Source organism: Tachysurus vachellii, chromosome 11, assembly GCF_030014155.1.
Source record: "Tachysurus vachellii isolate PV-2020 chromosome 11, HZAU_Pvac_v1, whole genome shotgun sequence".
NCBI classification, from domain to species: Eukaryota; Metazoa; Chordata; class Actinopteri; order Siluriformes; family Bagridae; genus Tachysurus; species Tachysurus vachellii.
Genome location: NC_083470.1, coordinates 22,937,124 through 22,959,669, shown reverse-complemented (window position 1 = coordinate 22,959,669; position 22,546 = coordinate 22,937,124). Strand labels below are relative to the sequence as shown.

Sequence of the window (22,546 nt, the reverse complement as noted above, 5' to 3'; positions counted from 1 at the left end):
AAGCACTAACTAATCCATTCCTCTTCAGTAAAGTTTTTTTCTTTTTTTGATTTTAACTTAGTGGGTTTTATGTAAAGACTATATATATAGTCTTTACATACATATTCATTCATCTTCTACCGCTTATCCGAACTACCTCGGGTCACGGGGAGCCTGTGCCTATCTCAGGCGTCATCGGGTATCAAGGCAGGATACACCCTGGACGGAGTGGCAACCCATCGCAGGGCACACACACACTCTCATTCACTCACGCAATCACACATTACGGACAATTTTCCAGAGATGCCAGTCAACCTACCATGCATGTCTTTGGACCAGGGGAGGAAACCGGAGTACCCGGAGGAAACCCCCGAGGCACAGGGAGAACATGCAAACTCCACACACACAAGGCGGAGGCGGGAATCAAACCCCCAACCTTGGAGGTGTGAGGCAAACGTGCTAACCACTAAGCCACCGTGCCCCTCTTATATATATATTAATGGAATATTAAATATTCCATTAATATATATATATATATATATATATATATATATATATATATATATATATATATATATATATAATTTTTTTAATTTATTTCTATAAGCAATCCTTTTTTTACATTTATACAGTATGATAGGAAAATAGGCTGAAACTTTAAACACAGTGTCACTGGTTTGGGGACAGTCGGACAAAATCAGTAAAAGATGGCTGTGAATATTATAAACATATTGACTTAATGTGTCTAATACTCTTTGCCCGAGACCTCTGTGTTCTGCCCCGGCCCAGGGTTTATCCGTTGTGTTATTGTATTTCTGTAGGGTTTGTTTGTCTATATTGTGTACCAGATTCCCAAAAGAAAAAAGTCTCCAAAGTTGTCTTGTTTAGAGAGCTTTGTGTATTCGTTTGGAATGGAGCGATCCGGCTGCGACTGCTAATATTTGTCTGGAAGTTGAGCGTAAACTTTTTTCTTTTTTGTCAGCGCTTTAAAAACGGCAAATTAAAAGAATTCACGAGGAACAAAAATTTGATTCACATTTTAATCACATTGAAGAATCAGAGTCATCGGCACAGGACGTTACACACTGAGGACTTTTTTATGATATTATATACAAGTTAAAGTACAGATAACGATATATCTACACAGTAAGGCCTTTCTAATATTGATGATGATTTATCAATAATTTTTTTCAAAATAAGGCAAAAATCCACCAGTTGTGAAGAATGACATGAATTACATGAGTGTCATGGAGCACAGGCAAAAAAATGCTGGTTCATCATTCATGCGTGGATCCAAATATCACACTGAGAGGTCTTTAAACAAAATGATGCGTATTTATATTTAGTTGACGTTATAGAAACGGCGTTCTTAAAGAGATCGAAGAGAATGTGACAAAACCTTAACTGAATGATTTTTTTGTATCTAGATGGATTTCAGGATTATATCTTGGGCTATTATGAGGCTGTATACACACACACACACACACACACACACATGCTTGCCAGGAATTCTCTTCAAGGAAGGAGAAGGAAATTCTGGGTGGAAGCCAGACAACATCCATAGTAGTAGTCGAGCTGGGATAATGTTGAGAAATTGTAATTTATTATACTGTAAAAAAAAAAGCACCATCAACCAACTGTAGCTTATTATTAACATTAATATATCTTTATGATAGTTATACTGAGAAATGATTTACATGACATTTGGGTTATTATTATTGAATATTTTATAGTGAATGAGAGAGAGAGAGAGAGAGAGAGAGAGAGAGAGAGAGAGAGAGTTAAGTGGTTAAGGTGCTGGACTATTGATCGGAAGGTCATGAGTTTGACCTTCAATTGCTCAGTTGTATAAATTGAAATAAACTCTGGATAAGGGTGTCTGCTAAATGTAATGTAAAAGAGAGAGAGAATGAGAGACACAGACAGGGTTAAGAGAGAGAGAGAGAGAGAGAGAGAAAGAGAGAGAGAGAAAGAGTGAGAGAAAGAGAGAGAGAGAGAGAGAGAGAGAGAGAGAGAGAGAGAGAGAGAGAGAGAGAGAGAGAGAGAGAGAGAGAAAGAGAGAGAGAGAGAGAGAGAGAGAGAGAGAGAGAGAGAGAGAGAGAGAGAGAGAGAGAGAGAGAGAGAGAGAGAGAGAGAGAGAGAGAGAGAGAGAGAGAGAGAGAGAGAGAGAGAGAGAGAAGACACAAGCTTTTTCTCTCACCTGTAAAAGTGAATAATCCCAGGAATAATGCAGAAAAGTTTGGAAATATTATCACAGAGATTATTAAATTTATTTATTTTTCTTTCTATCTGCCTACAAACTGACAGGGGAACCGTCCTGATTGTTTAATCCTGCACTGTGTTACATAAAGCAGTCAGAGATAATCATTTAGAACAAAATATTCCATAATAAATCACAGGGGAGTTTAAACCTAAATCCTTTTCCGAGTACATCAGTGAAATTATACCACAGACACTATAAACAACTCGAATTTTACCTTCTACCTTATTTACGCCAGAACGAAGGGGACCATCAGGAGTTACACTTTACTAGATGTTAGATAGATAGAGAGTTTATTCTAAAATCGATCATCAGCTTGATATTAAAATGATTCGTGTTGAGCAATACATAAGATCACGATAAGACATACACTCAGAGTTATAGTACAAAAATATAATGTAGGTATCGGTTTATTACAGGTCAGATTGTACAAGTATATTAATACACACACACACACACACACACACACATACACACACACACACACACACACACCTGTGTATGTACACAAAGAGCAAAATATTTGTTGATGATAAGCAGGCACCTGATTATTATTGCACAGAAATATTTCAAAGCAGCACAAAGCAATGGAACTGATATAGAGATCTTTCACTCACTCACACACTCACTCACTCACTCACTCACTCAATCATTCACACACTCATTCACTTAATAATTCACAAATCAATTTACTTATTCACTTACTCTTTCATTCATTCATTCATTCATTCATTCATTCATTCATTCACTCAGTCAATCACTCATTTACTTACTCACTCATTAATTCATTCATTCATTCATTCATTCATCCGGTCCTTCACTTAATCATTCACACAATCATTCACTCATTCACTTAATCATTTACTTATTCATTCATTCACTCATTCATTCAGTTATTCACTTAATCATTCATTCAAGTATTTCACTTATTCGCTTAATCATTCACGCAATCGTTTACTCATTCATTCCTTCATTCATTCACTTAATCACTCATTCAGTTATTCACTTAATCATGCAATACGTTATTCACTTAATCATTCATCCAGCATTTCACTTATTCGCTAAATCATTCACTCATTCACTTAATCATTTACTTATTCATTCATTCACTCATTCATTCAGTTATTCATTTAATCATTCATTCATCCAGTATTTCACTTATTCGCTTAATCATTCACTCAATCATTCACTCATTCACTTAATCATTCACTCATTCACTTAATCATTTACTTATTCATTCATTCACTCATTCATTCAGTTATTCATTTAATCATTCATTCATCCAGTATTTCACTTATTCGCTTAATCATTCACTCAACCATTCACTCATTCACTTAATCATTCACTCATTCACTTAATCATTTACTTATTCATTCATTCACTCATTCATTCAGTTATTCACTTAATCATTCATTCATCCAGTATTTCAATTATTCGCTTAATCATTCACTCAATCATTCACTTAATCATTTACTTATTCATTCATTCACTCATTCATTCAGTTATTCACTTAATCTTTCATTCAAGTATTTCACTTATTCACTTAATCATTCACTCAATCATTCACTCGCTCACTTAAGCATTTACTCATTCTTTCATTCATTTATTCATTCACTTAATCACTCATTCATTTATTCACTTAATCATTCATTCGGTTATTCACTTAATCATTCACTCAGTCAATCACACATTCATTCATTCACTAACTAAAATCACTCACGTTTTTGTTGCTGCCTTCTTGGCCATGTCAGTCATAAAAAGAGATTTCGTCTACTTTTATCCTAGATACATAAGGGTTGCTAACAACCTTGTCTGTCTGTCTGTACGTGTGTGTGTGTGTGTGTGTGTGTGTGTGTGTGTGTAATAAATGGTATATAATGTGTACAGAATGTAGCAGTGCTGAGCTTCACACTCATATAATGTCCATATCATTACATTTTTCCTCTTCTTCAGTATTAATCATATTATTTATCTTTGTTAATACAAATGTATTGTTTTTTTTTGTGCTACTGTTATTTTTTAATGCCTTACTATTGTATTGTTGGATGTTTCTTAGCAAACCTACGCAACACGTGCGGCATAAAAATGTCTGAGCCTGCGTCTCAATCAGCTCCTTTTTTATTACGTGTTACACTCAACGTCATATTACAGACATTAAATTGTATTATATATAACACACTATTGTGTGTAGTAACTGGTACACCTGTAACTTCTCTTGTGCTTATAGTGTAGTGTTCGAAAATATGTAAAATCATCTCTGAATCACTTTCATTTGTAGGGACCAGGGCTGTATTTTTTCTGGCAGGGCGTGTGTATGTGTGTATGTGTGTATGTGTGTGAGTGAGGGAATGTAGCTCGTGGGTGGTTTGTGCTTAAAAATAAGCTTTATATCTGAACAAAATCAGCAAATGAATGACAGCACTGCAAATTAAGGACTGCACACCATTTTAAAAACCATCAGAGCCGGCAGCTATGCCAGAAGGACCGCAGATTTGTGACAAACGCAGTGGGCAAAAACTCACACATTCACACACACACACACACACACACACACACACCAAATAAGCATGGATAAAGATCAATAAAGTGGGTTTAAATGTGGATTAATTCTAAGCATGAACAGACTGAAAACCCTCAATAGGGCATGATGTGCTGTAGTGTCCCTTAATATTACTAAAACACTTTGATTAGTATTAATGTATCAACACAATTAAAGTTGAGTCTGAATAAAACACACTTGATGTACAGCACAGCAGCTGGCAAGCAACACAGTAATCTCACAATCGCTCAAACAGTTTGTTTATAGTTGGCGCTTTCCCTCCATTTAAGATACACACGTTTCCCTCGTAGCTCGTCACATCATGTCTCTAGCCAGCAAACTGCACTATGAATAACTTTACTGCTTGAGGGATAAAATCATTCTGCCCTCCCTGTGAGATCTGGGCTCGTATTCATAAAGCTTTTAAGAGTGATCTCAGAGAACTCCTGATCTAGCTTAATACATTTCTTCTTATCTTAAGAGTGATCCAGGACGAATCACAGAGCAACTCTGAGAAAAGAAAATACAAACATTTTTATCTTAGAGAGGAGGCGGAGCCTAACCCCGTTACTAGGTATGACACATTCTTTTGAAGACTGTGATTGGCTGTCTGATAAAAAAAAAAAAAGGAGCACTTTTAAAATCTGGTCTATTATAAGCCTTCACTTTGTGTCTATGTTAAGATATTTTAGACTATCTCGTGCAGGGATTACATTCGTGACCGATCATATTATAGATGTTCTAACATCTGTACAGTATGTAACAAATGTATTGTAAATGTAAATGTAGATTCTCAGACACAGCGTAGAAATGTCATAGAGACAAATTCTATCATTTCTGCAATGGCATTTCTACACTGTTTCGGAGATGTTAGTTCATCTCTAAGTGCCATAGCGGCACTATATATATATATATCGTCGCTGTCGGGCGGAAACCTCGTATGTCCAAATTTGGTCAATTTCATATTTTTTCACATATCGATGCTATTGGTCAGTCCCCACGTGGGTCTGTTATTTTTACAAGTTATTAACCAATCTAAAGTCTTGAAAATAGCTTGAGCGCAAATCTCTTAACTCCATTGGACACTTCATCTGTCCACCTCTTCCTCACTCCGCGGGAGAGATTCGCGGCATATTTCTCTTCAATAAGAGTCGCAACGAATCAACACGTCTTCTGAGGTAAATGTCTTCAAAACACTGGGCTCAAAGAAAAAAAAATCTTGACCCCCACTAGTTCTGGTGCTCGTCTGAGGACAGGAATTTAGCACAAGACAATCCACTGCAACGTGGACTAAACCCTGTGCACTGCAGATAAAGTACGGCGTTTTTTTATTTCCTGAAAAATAACGGTTTTGGAGATACGAGGATTCCGTCTGACAGTGACGTTATATATATATATACACACACACACACACATATATATATATAAACACATTTCTTCTCCCTCTTCACCTTTTGGCCATTTTCTCCTCTGATAAAGAAGCTCTTAAGACTATTAAATGTCCTCCTTTCTATACTCCTAAGACTTTTTGATCTTATGATCCCTTAAGATGCTTTTATCATTAATTTTATCATTAGGATCAAAAATGCCTACATTTGAAAGAATTTGTCACTAGGAAAAACTCTTTACAGTAAGAATTTTCATGAAGATGAGACAGGAATATAAACTCTGGATGATCCACCAATCCATTCACACACTGAGCATTAATTCGGAGGAACCAGTTCACCTCCTGGCATTAACTGGGCGGCAAATGGAGAAAGCTCTACACATTCAAACCCTGACCCTGGAGCTGCGAAAGCGTGTATGTTATAATATGCATCACGTGAGACAAAATAAGCTTCAGTGGTGTATATAAGCTGTATATTTGGAATGAGAGTTCATCGTTTTACAGATCACTTTTTCACCGTTAAGACATTCAGATGAGTGATGAGCTACTGCGGTTTTATATCAACGTTACACTCCTAACAAGTGCATGCACAAATTTGATGAACATTTTGTGACATTTGGTTGTTTCACGTTAATGACCTGAAAGACCGCATTCCAAAACAAATTATAAATGAAAACAAAAATGAAGATACTCATTTTTGTTATAAAATTAAAAATATATAAAACAGAAACAAGTTAGTCATTTTTGTCACTTTAGCACATGCTGTGTTAAGGATTTCTTTCACATTTTAATTGTCAGTTTGTTGTTTTCGGAGTTTAGTGGGCGTGGCTAAATGTAAACTAGCTGTGCCTCAAAAATTCTAGGTAATTTCTTAGCGATTACAGACACACATTATAAAGCACACAAGTACTAAGTAAATTCAGCATTACTAGCACTAAAGCATGAAATGTATTAAATCTGATGGGAATTTTTAGTTCGGTTTGGCCTTCTAAGACAATATTGACAAATGAGGCCCACTGCATGCTATCGTTAGCTAGCTAACAGCCAGTGTGAATATTCAAGCAAATGTGATTGCGATGCAAACAATCAATTGGATTTGGTCACCTTGCAACGTGGATATTATACTATGGATTAGATAATGAATTAATTAAGGGCTTTTGCTGCGTCAGCTTTCATTATCACTGAACGAACAAACATGTAGCTTGTTTAACTCTAATGAATTCTAAGCTAATGTCATGCTGCGTTTTTATATTTACACTTTTGACCTTGTGACCTTATGCTGATCTACGAATCGGTACGTGATAATAGTGAATCAAACTGTGCAGAACAAAAAGGAATAAATTAATGGAATAAATTTGTTTTTTTGAAATAAAAAAAATTGTGGTTTACATTCACATTTTTAAACCAAAGAAACACTGTGTTTTTCAGGCAAGGTCTCAGGTAAAGGTCTCTCAGAAATCTTTTAGATAGCTGCGTTGTTTTCCTGACTGATGCAGAGAACTTCATTCAGATGTGTAACCCCGCCCCTTAACGTAACACTGTCACTTGCTGGTCAAACGCAGTATCTATTGTCATGTGAAATGTTTCCTGTAGCGCTGTAGCATGCATGTCTTTCCGATCGTACACATCCTCGTGGTAGGTCCATTAATGTCCACCGCTGTATGCCTTTTCTTGAAACGTTACTGTTTTCAGATGACAGCCATGTTTCCATCGGTTGCACGAGGAGCACCTCCCCCACCTTATTTTGTAAATAAGCGTTTAACATCACACATAAGCACTGTGTATTTCATAGGACTACAATCTCAGTTACACAACCTACTTTAGCATATAATGCTCTACTTCGTGACTAACAGGTGAAACTTACCTTTTAAGGTCGTTCTATACTTTTTAAGGTGAGTTCAAGAGAGTTGAGCCAAGAAAATATAATCTTCAATATTTACACAGTGACCTCTGATCATAAGGAACATTTTTAAAAAATAAGTGATGCAACTGATCATCTTCAAATTCGAGTTGGCTGATGATGATGTATGAGCCTTGTTTAGCAATGCGGTTCAATCCAATTTATAGGATCAGGTTCATAGTGATATGGAACCATGTTTGTTTTCCAAATAATATCTGAGCCTATGTAACTTAGCCAACAACTGTAGCTCAGTCTAATTTACACGAGGTACTTATTTACAAACACTCTTTCTCTTGCTGTTGAGGTGAGACGGCAATGCTGTCAGAGCCGTTGCTGAGAACAGAGCCTTTCGTCATATCGGTGCTGACGGTTGACAGCGGGAAGCTCTCGTAGCTCCTCGGGACCCCTGAGCATCGGCACTGGTACAGCAGAGACTTCAGCTCCTTCTGGAAGTTGTTGTTGAGAAAGCCGTAGATAATGGGGTTGACACACGTGGAAGCCATGGCAATGAGGTGACACACAGAGAAGACAGCGTTGTGGCACCACGTGAGGATTTCGTGGTTCCAGTCGAAAATGGTGTTGAAGACGTACAGCGGCAGCCAGCACAGGGCAAACAGGGCCACGATGGAGGCTAGCATTAAGTTGATGCGCCGGGAGTGTTTTGCGTTCCGTTGCCGTGCGTCCTGTGTCCTCTCGATAATGTCTCTGCGCTGGCTGAGGCGCAGAAAAATGCGCAAGTAGCAGATGCTGATGAGTGAAAGAGGCAGGCAGTATTGAAAGACCAGAATGGATGTAGTGTACGCTAAACGGTTCCCCTCTGATGGCCACTTTTCCAGGCAGACCAGATGATCTTCAGAAGGATTTGTGGGCATGGTGAGGTTGTGGGCGGTCAAGTCTTCCAAGTAGGTGAAGGAAAAGAAGGGCAGTGAGACAAAGCATCCCATAATCCAGGTGACAGCCACAGCCAGGTACGAGTGTCCAAGCACAGGCTTCCAGCCAGTAGGGTGGATGATGAGCTGATGCCTTTCCAGTGTGATCAGCACCAAGGTGTAAACGGAGACCGTGATGGACAGACACTGGACGAACGAAGTCAATTTGCAAAGCGCTAATCCTAGAATCCACCTGTCCATCAGTGTGTAGGTGATGGTACTGGGCAGGCATATGACGCACATGAGGATGTCGGAGCTGGAAAGGTTGGCGATGAAGATGTTAGTCACGTTGTGCATTTCCTTTTGGCGCAGGATAACCAGGACAAGGCAGGAGTTTCCCACCAGACCCACAGCCAGCATGGTGCTGTAAGCCATGATCAGGAAGGTGGTGCCACCCATTGAGAGTGGGCAAACCTCCATCCCATCCCACCCCAGCCAGGGCTGCATGCTGTTATTAAGGCGGCCGCCCTCCATCACCGTCTGTTCATCCACACCACAGGCTGATCCAAATAAAAAACCAAGCTGTATATGCACTTCTGATTTCCAGGATCTAATTTAATTTCAGTTCCCAAGACATCTCATTTTGCAGTGCTTGATGGAACACTGGTGCGATCTGGAATAAAAGAAAAGCTTATTAGAGCATACTGCGAAAGGATGATCTATGACATGATTCAAGCGTGAGATCTCACTAACAGAGGAAGTCAGACAGGGACAGGAGGTGTAGAGGTTATTCTCCAGAGCAGGAAACGTCAAATATGACACGATCCAAGAGCATTGTCTATTTCACCTTTAGGCCAAATTAAGCTTGCAAAAGAATCAGAGCTTTACAGGATGTCTGACTGTTCTCTTGGTTTACATGTAATTTTCCACAAAATAAGGCATCGATTCAAAAGTTATGTTCTGTAATTACCTCGACATCATCGACTAGAAGTGACAAAATCACACCTTCTCTGGATGTGAGAATATCTCCTTATCGCAAGCTGTCTCCTAAACACTTGACAAGACAGACAGTAATTATCCTTCAAACACCGCGTAACATCAGATGGACATCGAACATTGTTGTCGGAATCAAGACTAAGAACAAGTTCATTGCGAATGCCGCAGAAAATCCAGACAAAGTTCTCATTGTTCTCCTTTTATACAGTCTAAAATTACCCACTGAGGTAATCACTGTAGAACGTGCAGTCATGAAGGGTTACATTTATAGTAAAGAGTATAAGTCTTAGTGGCTGTAGGTTTTTATTACAGTTTCATTTATTCATTCATTCATCTTCTACCGCTTATCCGAACTACCTCGGGTCACAGGTCCTGTGTGATTGTTGTGGCCATTTGCAAGGTTGGGAATTAGATTTTATAATGTAAATTTACAATGAAGTAGTGACCAACCCTAACGGATGATCCTGTGAGATGTTCAAGGGACAAATACACTCCATTCAAAAAATCTAAATCCTGATCAAAACTGTGGAATATTTTGTGAATTCCATTGAAGTCCATTGCAGAATTGTGCACATTCATTCATTCATCTTCTACCGCTTATCCGAACTACCTCGGGTCACGGGGAGCCTGTGCCTATCTCAGGCGTCATCGGGCATCAAGGCAGGATACACCCTGGACGGAGTGCCAACCCATCACAGGGCACACACACACTCTCATTCACTCACGCAATCACACACTACGGACAATTTTCCAGAGATGCCAATCAACCTACCATGCATGTCTTTGGACCGGGGAGGAAACCGGAGTACCCGGAGGAAACCCCCGAGGCACGGGGAGAACATGCAAACTCCACACACAAGGTGGAGGCGGGATTTGAACCCCCAACCCTTGAGGTGTGAGTTTCATTTATAAGAAATCCAGTTAAATCTTTTTCTGATATCTCTCTGAACGAGAATTCTCAATTGAATCAAGCACTGTTAAAAAAACTCCACTTTTTCAGGTTGCACTTCTTTCTTCCCTTTCTTGTTCTTTCACACTGTACAGATATAGTTAAGAATAAAATGAGCTGAAGGAAGAAACACAATATCATAAATTGTTAGCGGCAGTCTGGAGGCATACAATGCGGAGTGTCGTGAGAGTTGTAGAAAAAACACAAAATGTGATTTGCAACTCAATGTCGTTTCGTATTTTTCAACCCATCAATTATTCGGCTGAGAGAAACAGCGACGTCTCGATATCTTTGTTTTTCTCCTCGGACTTCCGTGTTGATACTAGACCTTTTCGATTGCAGCTTTATGCCAGACATTTGATTAATAAAAAAGAAAGGAACAACCGATAATTACGTCGTCGTGCTGTAAATTAGACATTATAAACTCACAGGCCTGAGTTTGTTCATATTTATAAAGAAACCACCCACTATACAGTACAACTGACATCCTACAGCTAGATGACATGCTTTCATGAAAGCTTGAGAGAGCAGTCAGTTATGAAGCTCATCTTTTCATGTTGTGGATCATGTCAAGGTTGCGTTGTTCCGTGGTTGTGTCCATGTCAAGCAGTGAATGTCTCTGTCATGTTCTAGTCCACATTGATGTGGTTTTAATTAATATGAAGCTCATATGAAAGCAGACACTCAGTGCTGTACCTAGCCTACTTCTTATTCATAGAAAAGTTCAAACCCAGGCAATCTGAGATGCTCCATGTGCTTGTTCATGATTTGATTATCTTCAACTAAAATTCTGTAAAGAAAATAATTCATTTGTTTACACTGTCCCATTAGTCCCATTAGTCAATTCCCACTCTACGGGGAAAATGGACTGGCTTTATATTTTGAGAAACAGATAAGCAATGGCTATAATACCACTGCTTTTATATCATACAGATGTAACGTTAGGAACCAAATGTAGTTCCACAGAATGATGGTTCTCCCATTAACAAGGGACACGGTGAGACGTCAGACAAGAGTTCACACCAGGGCAGATTCCAGCCAATTATATTAGGGTGGGCTGGAACAAATAATAGGTGTGTGATCGGTGATAGAGCCCGCTCACACACACGCAAACACACACACACACACAAGCCTGATCATCCACCAACCTGTCGCATTCGGCTTTAAAGTTGTTAAAACTAGGGCAAGTTATTACAACATCCTTCTCGTCAGTAGTGGCATATGTCTTACATGGTCGTGTGCGTTAGCTGGAATCGTTAAATGAGCGAAATATATTACCAAAAGCACATTTTGGGTAATTAGCTAATATTGGCTAATATTGGATGGGCCGTTACTCAAATCTTTAACTGCCTGGACTGGAGCTGAAATAGCTGAGAGATGGGTCTGCTTTAGGGCACTTGCTGAGGACTGGGAAGGAACAGTGCTTGTAAAGGGTAAACTGGAATTAGCTGTATCATCTGATGTGCTAGCAACAGAGACACAAGCAGCACTAGTACTGCTTCATAGGCTTAAAAACGATACATCGCACTATACAGTACATGAATTTGTAACTACAGTAAAAAAAAAAAAATGTAATCAAATTTAACGTCGGTCAAATGATCTATAAAGCATTCATTAGCTGCTGCACAGCAATCATGAACTAAGAAAAGTCAGTATGGTGCGGTGCTGATGCGGCGGGGCTTTAATAGAGTTGGGCTGGTGCAGATAGATCATTGTCTATTGGCTGTAAACTGCCCAGACAGAAGAGGTTAGAAATCGTGCTGCTATTTTCTGTGTTATTTTTCCCAATCACACTTTGACTGGGTGGGCAAGACCCATATTCGGGTGGGGCTAAGCCCACCCCTGCCCACTGCTCCAATGGCACATGGTCACACACTGAATGATGCCAATTCAAGGTTCTCCTTTTTAACGCGTACGTCGGTTCCACAGTTGTGAAGTGAGTAACTTTAACACAAATTGGGGTTCAGACATCCAGTGTGAACTGATGGTGTATTTTCAAATCAAACTCAGACCTGAACTGAGAATCAAAGCATTGGTACTGGTTTTACTGTATGAAGCAGCCACATTACTCATGCACTAATCTCCCATGTCCGCTTTAAACACCTACATTTAATAGTACTCGAATTGAACACGCTCACTCTGAATAATTCCATCTAGTCAAACCTGTGACCCCGTGTTCCTTTTTTCAGTGCAACAAACGAAAATAAAACTTAGGAAATAGACAAGACATTAATCAGACTGTACTATAAATATGTTCGGCACGACACGTCAGGCCATGACCACTTTTTCAGGTTAAATACAGATATAGATCGGTTGATCTGATAGTGTCATTGCATCACACACCTATAATTAAAGGTGGGGTCTCCGTCGTTTGAGAAATACTTCAGAAAACTGCGTTGGGCCGCCAAACAAACCAAAAACAAAACAAACGTGTAGCCAATGAGCAGAAAGGGGCGTGTCTTGTCAATACGCGGCAGAGATATGCGCATGTGTGACATTAGCATAAAGCGGTTTTAACATTAACATGGAGGATAAAAACAAAGAAAGAAAGTGAAGAAAGGCTTACGATAAGGCAAGAAGCAGGACCCGTGTTAATATAGGATCAGCTTTCCAGCGCTGGAGAGAACTGAAGGTCTTCCGCGTAAAACGGAGATAAACCTTTCACACACACAGTTCTACAAAAACACATTGTATTACCATAGTATTACTCACTGAATTCATTTATTGATAAAAAATACCCTCGTCAGCTGCCCCGGCAGGTTCCGCCATAGTAGTTGTCTGGGTTATACTTGTCTGGTGTATGTGTGGGGCGGAGCTATCAAAACAGGGGTGACACCCATTTGGGTTAGGGGCGTGTTTGTTTTGGTGATTTCAAATGTCAACGGAGACCCCACCTTTAATGCTCTATATGAATAACTTGTTTTTGACAAAGGTATAATATTAAAGAAATAGAATTATTAGTACGACTGCCTGTTTTATTTATTAAAGCAGATTATAAAAAACAAATTATAGAATGCTAAAAGCCTCGTCTCATTCTATTTAGCAGGAAAGAAGCGTTTTAACAAGTAGACAGGGAGCAGCTGTCCAATATTCCCAGCAATAATTCAATCTGGGACTCGGATAATAACATGCGCTCGGATGCTTATGAAATCACGAGCGGTCATCAAAATGCATGATGTATCAAATGAAATGATTAAAATGTTTATCAGCATCGGTGGCTTTCCGATTTTTTTTTTTTAAAGGGATGTCGATGTTTAACGTAATGCCCGATCGCATAGAAAGAAACGGAATCTTTTTTTTTTTTTTTAAATCTACTTCTTCTGCCTGCGTTCGTATTTTAAATAACCGAAGTCGGATGAATGAAGTCAGGATGATACGAATCTCGGTACTAAAGCTATATTAGGTTTCCTTGAGGATACTTTGTGAAGTCTGAAGCTGAGGATCGATAAAGTTTAAACGTGTCACTCCTTATAATCAGTGTGTAGAGAGCCAGTTCATTCAGCTGGCTCCATTTAATCAACTCTCTCACTCTTTTTTTCTTTAATCTCTCTCGTCCTTTTTGAATCTAAATACTTCCTTTTTTTTTTTTTTTTGCTCGCCAAAGTTCATAGATAATGAAATCAATTCTAGAAAAAAAAAAAAGGATTAATATAAAAGTGCTCACAAACTCAGGCAGGTGACAAATGGTCTAGAGAAGTTGTTTCGAAGCTGGATGGATGGGAATCTAAATTTCTGGCAAATCCTGCGCTCGCTGGCTCCCTAAGGATGTCTTCAAATTCTCATGAAACCTCTACACACCTTGGTTTAATAAGAAATCGGACGGTGAATCCTAAGCTCGTGATTTATCGCCTCGCTTGTAGAGTCTGACTGGTGTCCGAATGACAAACACCACACAGGAATTTGCATTTAAACTGACGCCATTTAGCCTTTTAGAGACTGCATTTTGTATGCATGTGCGTGAGCTTAAAAGGATAAGAGACAAAAGTCAAATACGCCTTGTCGTAATGTAACGTTCCCTAATATAACTTAATATAATTCATTACGTTAAAACCCTTGCGATAATGGCGATAAGGATCTTCTTTAAATTATTCATGAAGTTTACTCTTAAAAAAAGAAGAAAAAAAAAAATCTACACTCGCTATCCGCCCACTTTAATAGCAGATCCACCTGCACAGCTGCGCGTTCGTGCCGAGCGTGTGGAAGCATCACGGTGCATAAATCATGTGGGTCAAGAGCTTCAGTTAAAATTCACATCAGACAAAGTGTGATCTCAGTGACTTTCACCTTGACATGCTTGTTTGCCAAGTTTGTATGGAAACCCCTGTCCTCTTGGGTTCTTTTCGGCTATACAGTTTTGTTGAGTCTGTGCCTCATGTAGCCTCATGTTCTGCCTCATGTTCTGTGTTCTGACTTGCTTTTCTGTTCATCGTGGTTGTAAAGAGTGGTTACTGTTCTGTAACCAAGAGCAGTTAGGCTTTTCTCCTCTGATCTTGACTTTAAATCATCACTCACTCACTGGTTGGAATCGAATTAATCTGAGCCCATTAGAAAGTAACCTTATTTATTTTGATCGGGTTTCTAATTACTTGTTAAGCAAAGTCTTAACCAGAGAAGGGGGACTCGAGTCATATGACTTGACTCGAGTCAGACTTAAGTCGCAAATTTGAGACTCGAGACTTGCTTGGCAAATATTAAAAGAGACTCGACTTGACTTTGACTTGACATTCATGACTTGAGACTTGACTTGGACTTGAGTTAAAATGACTCAGAGATGGGGGACTCGACTTGACTCGAGTCAGACTTAAGTCGCAAATTTGAGACTCGAGACTTGCTTGACAAATATTAAAAGAGACTCGACTTGACTCTGACTTGACATTCTTGACTTGAGACTTGACTCGGACTTGAGTTAAATGATTCAGAGATGGGGGACTCGACTTGACTCGAGTCAGACTTAAGTCGCAAATTTGAGACTCGAGACTTGCTTGACAAATATTAAAAAAAGACTCGACTTGACTTTGACTTGACATTCATGACTTGAGACTTACTTGTGACTTGCACATGTGTGACTCAGAGGCGCATTTTGAGGCGCATTTTGAAGTTGATGTAGATGTACGTTCGACCTTTTCTTGCTTTGTTTGGCACAAATCTTAATCCAGAGCAATTGAGGGTTAAGGGCCTTGCTCAGGGGCCCAGAAGTGGCAGCTTGATTCAAATAGTAGTCCAATGCCTTAACCACTGAGCTACCGCTGCCCATATTACAGGCCTAGATCATATGTAGAACATCTACAGCTAAAGGTCCATCATATGCTTGTTTATTCTGGATACTGATAGACTTAAGAACCTTATAACACTCAAACCAGCTTATTTGGCTTCTACAACCATCCCATGGTCAAAGTCAGTGAGATTTTGATATTTGATGTGAAGCTCTTGGAATGTATCTACATAATATTATACACTGCCCTACTGTCACGTGATTGGCTGATTGCATAACTGCATGATTCAAGAACCTTTTTACACCGATTACACGCTTTAACAGCAAAGATGAATTATTTCTGCTCGACTAAATGCATGAGTGTACATAACTTAAACCTGATGCTAATACTAACGTTAATGTGTATAACCATTCCAGCGTGAGGAGCAGAACAGACGAGCCGTTTGTCCCATCCGTCTTCTCCGAGAGACAAATTCATGACATCGCTGGCACATTTCCGTACGGAAAAAAAAAGTGAAACGTCTATCAGGAAGCAGATAACAAGATTAACAACACACTGGGTGCGAGCGAATCCCTTAAAAATCCATCCGACTCATGAAGCTCATTCGAATGTGACGACGATAAGCTTGAAGGTTGAAGGCTGGAAGGTAAAGGGGCCAAAGAAAAAGTATGGAAAAAGGTTCATGTTATGTTATTTACTGCAGTATAACGTGATCAAATCACAGAATCAATGGATTTTTCTCTCAGGCCTGTCAGATACTGAGGTGGCAACAATAACGTGTCGTCTGAGGCAATCGATTTGACGGACAGATGATTCCTTTTTACCGGAAAATGCTATAAGAAGAATAAAACTGGTGAAATAAACATACATTTTCAACATTTTCAATTTTTATCCTCATCAAGAAACCCAAATCAATATCTTCATCAGAGAGACTCTGCTAAGGGACCTGGTGTTTCTAGCTGCTATAGTGAAAGTAATAACAGACACTAAACAACTCTTAAGGATAAGAAACATGACATCGGTTATAAACGGATAAAACATATAATGTGTCAACTGTAAGAGGTTAAAATGGTTTGTCTCATTAGAAAGTAATCAACATCAGGGCGGTAAAAGGAAGTCCATGTTCCCAAGTGTCATGTCCAGGAGTATCTGAGTGTATCAAGAGTTTAATACCTCACATAACACTCAGTATTCAGATGTATAGTAATTACTGAAAAAAGCTTTTATTACAAAAAGGGGCTTTATGTAAAATGACTTGAAGCTGGTTACCAATCGTGTGTGTGTGTGTGTGTGCGTGTGTTTGTGTAGGCATGTTTTTGTATCTTGATGAAGACAAAATATGACCAAATATGACTGGAATATCTCACAGTTTCCTTGTTGGGACACAATCATTATCCAAAAGGTCCTCACAAGACAAATGTGTGTGTGGTGTGTGTGTGTGTGTGTGTGTGTGTGAGAGAGAGAGAGAGAGAGAGTGTGTGTGAGAGTGTGTGTGCATGACATGCACAAATTTGTGTTTTTTTTGGGGTTGTTTTGTTTGTATACACTGGAAAAGCAAACAACTCAATAAACGACTTAAGCTCCACATTCTCATTTCTGGAAAAAAAAAACCTCAACATGAATTTTTTGCAACATGCTGCATTAAAAAATTGTCGCTGCGAAAAACAACAAGACTCAGCATCAACGCAAGGTACAAAGCAACCAAGGAACTAATGAACATTTCCACTGAGAGCTGAGGGATTTAGACATATTAATGGTGATGTGTTTGGTTAGCTACAGCCAAGCGAGCGGATCTATAAAAGGTGAGACGAAACAGCCTCTACTGCACGTTCACATCAGAGTTCAGGTCACACATGACTCCCGTAAATCTTTTTGAATGCAGGAAGTAATGTATTAGGGTTCGGGTGATTTTTATTTGTTTTCCCCCCGAAGGACGCTACAGACTAAATAAACAACTGCAGGGAAAAAAAATGATGAAAATGATGCATTTTCATATCAAAGCAATGGATTTTATACCCAAATAGCATTACGTTCAATCCATCAATCAATCGCATTTGTAAACAAACACCTCGACTAGAGTCAAAGGTCTGTCTGATATGTTTTTCACACTTTCAGAACCTTTTGTACTCTGAACAAACCTGTGCTTTATTCAAAACTGTTGTTTCGGGCTAAGCTCTGGGAAAAACCTTTGGTTTGTTATTAACTGGACAAAATTGTTCTTCAGAATGACTCCTTCAATCCATCCTTCAACTTGATCATAGAAGGCGAGTGCAAGAACCGAAAGTGACCTGAAGCTCCAAGCTGGTGATTTTAGCCAGGATTCTATAGGAACTGCAAAAAAAATTCAATAAAATAAAATTCTGGTTTCAGTCAAAGCAAAAACAAGACCGCGCACAAATCATGCTGTCCAACCGCAGCCAGAAGGTCATGTCAAAATGTGTATCATACTCATTTATATAATTACACTTTCAAAATTATAATTTCACACTACAACACAAAGACAATATGACGCCACTTCTATTGAGCATGAACAGATTGCTCAATATTCTTGGGTCGTCCATACCGGTTCTTTCTAGGACGCTACAAGAATGGATTTCTCCTACGCAAATGGTCATAAGTAGTATTTCTTTCATTTAGATCCACCAAGTTATGCGTCGGTGTCTCAGTGTTCATTGCTTGCTGAACTGAGCTGCTCTCAAGTGATGCAGAAAACCTTCGCATCCTTTTTCACTGCTCCTTGTAAACTCATATTTGATCACCGCACTGTACGAAAGATACCGTTTCAATGCCAAACGCTGATTTATCAGGTTTTAGTAGTACGGTCTTTTCATATTCACAGAGCCCAGTTTGCAGTCTGCTTTACTCTCATAGGCATCATTAATCATGGAGTACATCCAGATCACGATGGTCCATGCATCACTAAATGTAATTATACGCCAAACTATAAATATGAACATGAAACTTTGCTTTGCAGAGTCGAAAGCTTTCTGAGCCATCATCAATCCACGTACTGTGTGTATCTGTGGTCTGAATAAAAAGGAAGGATTTGCTTGATCACCACCGATTACGCCCTTCAGTGACGACTCGCAACCTTGGGGTAACTATGGACAATCAACTGTCCTTTTCCTCCAATGTTGCTAATGTGACATGCTCATGTCTGGTTTATTCTCTACTACATCAGAAGGATTCAGCCATTTTTATCCACACAGGCTGCTCAGGTACTTGTTCAGACTCGTCATTTCAAGACTGGACTACTGCACATCACTACACATGAGGTCTACCCACGAATGCAATTCGTCCTCTTTAAACGATCCAAAATGCAGCTGCACGACTCGTTTTCAACCTGCAAGTTCTCATATACCACCCCACTGCTACGCTCCCTCCACTGGCTCTACTGGCAAACACTGATGCTTGCCTTCAAAGCTAAAAACACACCAGCTCCCTCTTACCTCAAAGCTCTTATTACTCCTCGCACTGCACTTCGGTCCCTCAGATCTACCAGCACTGCTCGACCGGTCCCACCATCTCTCAGGGTAAGAGGGAGGCATACAGTATAACTCTTTTCTGGTGTTGGTGGAATGAACTTCCTCTAGATGTCTGAACAACAAAATCACTCTCTATCTTCAAACGACAGGTGAAGACCAACCTCTTCCGGAAATACATAAACTAGCATTTTTTCCCCCGTTTGTTTTATGTTTATATTTTAAAAAGGATGAATGAAGTAAAACGTAAGTGCCGTAAAAATTAAATGTACATTCACTCCAGACAAATCCATTACTTGCTCCTTAACAAAAAGCATAACTGATGGCACTTAGTCAAAGAAAAGCTCCAAAGAAAAAGTCAAGATTAGCTGTCTGAAATAATCTAGTATGGGCATTAACATAATTCTTGCAATCATGCCATCAACCACATCGTTCACCAGGGAGATTTTCCCGATTTCCAGCTCAATGATAAAAGACCACTTTTACACTTTTGACAGAAATGTCACATCTAAAGGCTTAAAGAATTCAGCACTTCCATATTATTATTATTTTCATTGAATTCAATACACTGAGAAAATGTTTTATGGGCATTGGGTGAAGCCTTATCCTTTGCCTTTGCCCACTTTAGAGCTGGCCTTGGCTCTCTTATGAAAAAGAAAATAGATTTTGCCTTCGATTACACACACAAAAGGATAAAAGAAGTAATTCTCAGATCTGAGGCAAGGGCATATGTCCACACCTGTTAATGTGTGATAAGCAACACCAGTTCAAACAGATCTATCACGTATGATATACAAAGAAAGCTCCGAGAGATTTTTTTTTTTTTTTCAAAATGTATCTGGTTAAGTAAATATCTGTAATGAAGCCATATGTCAGCTGTAACATGACCAACAAGAGTGACTAACTCTGTACATTTTGCTTTATCTTCTGCAGTTCTTTTCAAGACAGCTGACAGTTCCTGCTTCCTGAAGCATACATCAAATTTGGTTCCCAGTTTTTATGTGGTGCAGCATGACACAATTTGCATTTGTGTTTGTGTGTGTGTGTGTGTGTGTGTGTGTGTGTTAGTTTGGCTGTTTATGACAAGCCAAGACTCTGCGTGAAATGATGCTCCTGTCAAACACGGTCTCTCTCACTTTCTTCCACAAGGACGTGTGAAGGCATCAAGTGTGAATCAAAGCCTGCGCTGTTGCATCGCTGCCACGCTCAGATTTCTGCATGCTAGGTGCAGGAAACAAAACAAAAGCTATCTGAAAACTGGAGCCTGTAATAAAAAAACCATTTGTGACAGACAAGTGTGTGTATATATAATTAGAGTCATATAAATCAGCAACACATGCAATTGATTTCTACAACAAAATATGAATTTGTGCTCAGATTTTAAGTTATACATTCGACAAATTTGTACGTTTAGGGTGGATGGGGTTTTTATATACGGTTACATGCATGCATGCATTTGCCATACTAATCAAATCAAATATTATGCTAAAATAAAATTATCTGTATTTTATACAAAGGAGAAAATATCACATTGGTTTTATGTATGCGTTATAAAAACTTGTGTTTTTAGAAGTGGATCAATGAAGTCTGAGAGTTGTGCATTGACTTTGTTACAGCAGTAGGGTTAAATTTAAGATTGTTATGTAAAATTATTATTATTTTTTTAATCATCATAAGAGGTTGAATATTTGCACGTTTCTGCTATCTGTCGGATTTCAAAACACATGCATATTGCAAAACCATAAATTCTTGCTAAAACATGATCATTTCCCACCTTCTGCACTGAGAAACATCTAACCTGCAAATCCTAATAATAATAATAAAAATAATAATAATAATAATAATAATAATAATAAATCTGACCCTGTCTATCAGAAACGCACGCGCTCCGGTGCACCGTTTTACCTGCATAAAAACTAATATCATTCGGTTGTCTGTCTGTAGACCAAATTCATCTATCGAATTCATTTCATTTCCTTACCATTTACCTCTCGGACAGGTAATGAGTCGTTTCTCCTCCGTGTCCTGGGCTAGTGGTGCGTTTCGCAGTAGAACGCGCTCTAAACGGAAAGCGCTTTTTCAAGCGATTCGAGAACGATTCGTTTTGGTTTGAACGACTCCTTTTATGAGAGTCGTACGAGCGAATCGATTCTCAAGCACTAACGAATCCACGTTTTTTTTCTTTTGTTAAATTCGTTGAAATGTACTCGTCTTAACGCGGAACTTGTCAACATTTCAACCTACACAATACTTCGTATATTTATGATAGTTATATTTGACGTGCGATGAGATTCGTGGCTGGTGAGTCACTGAGTCGTTCAGAGTCATATTCAAAAATATAGGGATTCAGTAGAGTAGCTAAAAATTACCATTTAACTGGCTGCCTGCACGTTTAATAATGTTTGTTTATTACCTCTTTTTTTAAATGGAAATCCAGTTTTGAGTATTTTTAAAGCTTTGATATAAAATCTTCAATTTTTGCTGTCAGAGCAAAAAAATTAAAATAATACCTAAGACTTAAATAAGACCTTAATTATTTTGTAGCTAGTGTATCGGCGCTTGGCTTCTCTATAGAGCAGCAGCAGCAGATCAAGCATACACTCACGCACGCCCCCTTCAGTGAGGCAGCGGTACTGCCTGCCTCACCTCGTGTTTTACGTCAGATCATCAAGAGTAACTAGATTTGTAAAGTTCGTCGCGACAAACTTTGATGTTGGCTTTGACGAGGCAAGTATTCGCAAAGGCCGGTTCTTTTTGGAGGCGAGTGGACATAAGGGTCAGTGTTTCTTTTGGAGGCAAGTGGACAGAAAGATAGGGTGCCAAAACATTTGGAGGCAAGTGGAGACGAACATGTGACGTCATCTGAATACTCCTGAGGAGGTTCCCCTCATTGGGCTGACTGTTTTGATATGTCACATGTTCATGTTGTGCTAATTTTTGATTTTGCATATTTTGGGGGCGGGGCTGCGGGA

At 39.1% G+C, this 22,546-nt stretch overlaps 1 protein-coding gene across 3 annotated transcripts; it reads right to left on the bottom strand.

The window, feature by feature from the left end:
• Window positions 1-6,624: 6,624 nt before the first annotated feature.
• Window positions 6,625-21,667, bottom strand: npy8br (neuropeptide Y receptor Y8b). 3 transcript variants are annotated; one of them, XR_009649227.1, is made up of 3 exons: window positions 21,556-21,667; window positions 8,030-9,607; window positions 6,625-7,903 (listed from the first exon to the last, which is right to left on the bottom strand). XR_009649227.1 is itself a non-coding variant. In XM_060882347.1 (2 exons), exon 2 carries the CDS (start codon window positions 9,466-9,468, stop codon window positions 8,341-8,343), a length of 1,128 nt encoding a protein of 375 aa, XP_060738330.1. In that variant the 5' UTR covers window positions 9,469-9,607; window positions 21,556-21,667; the 3' UTR covers window positions 6,625-8,340. The 3 variants fall into 3 exon arrangements, 2 of the variants coding, with proteins under 2 accessions (XP_060738330.1, XP_060738331.1); XM_060882347.1 differs by having other exon boundaries at window positions 6,625-9,607; XM_060882348.1 differs by having other exon boundaries at window positions 6,625-9,607; window positions 21,563-21,629.
• Window positions 21,668-22,546: the final 879 nt, after the last annotated feature.

Coding starts and splice junctions, on each gene's coding strand:
- npy8br (XM_060882347.1), bottom strand. CDS start 9,468: ATGGAGGGCGGCCGCCTTAATAACAGCATGCAGCCCTGGCTGGGGTGG.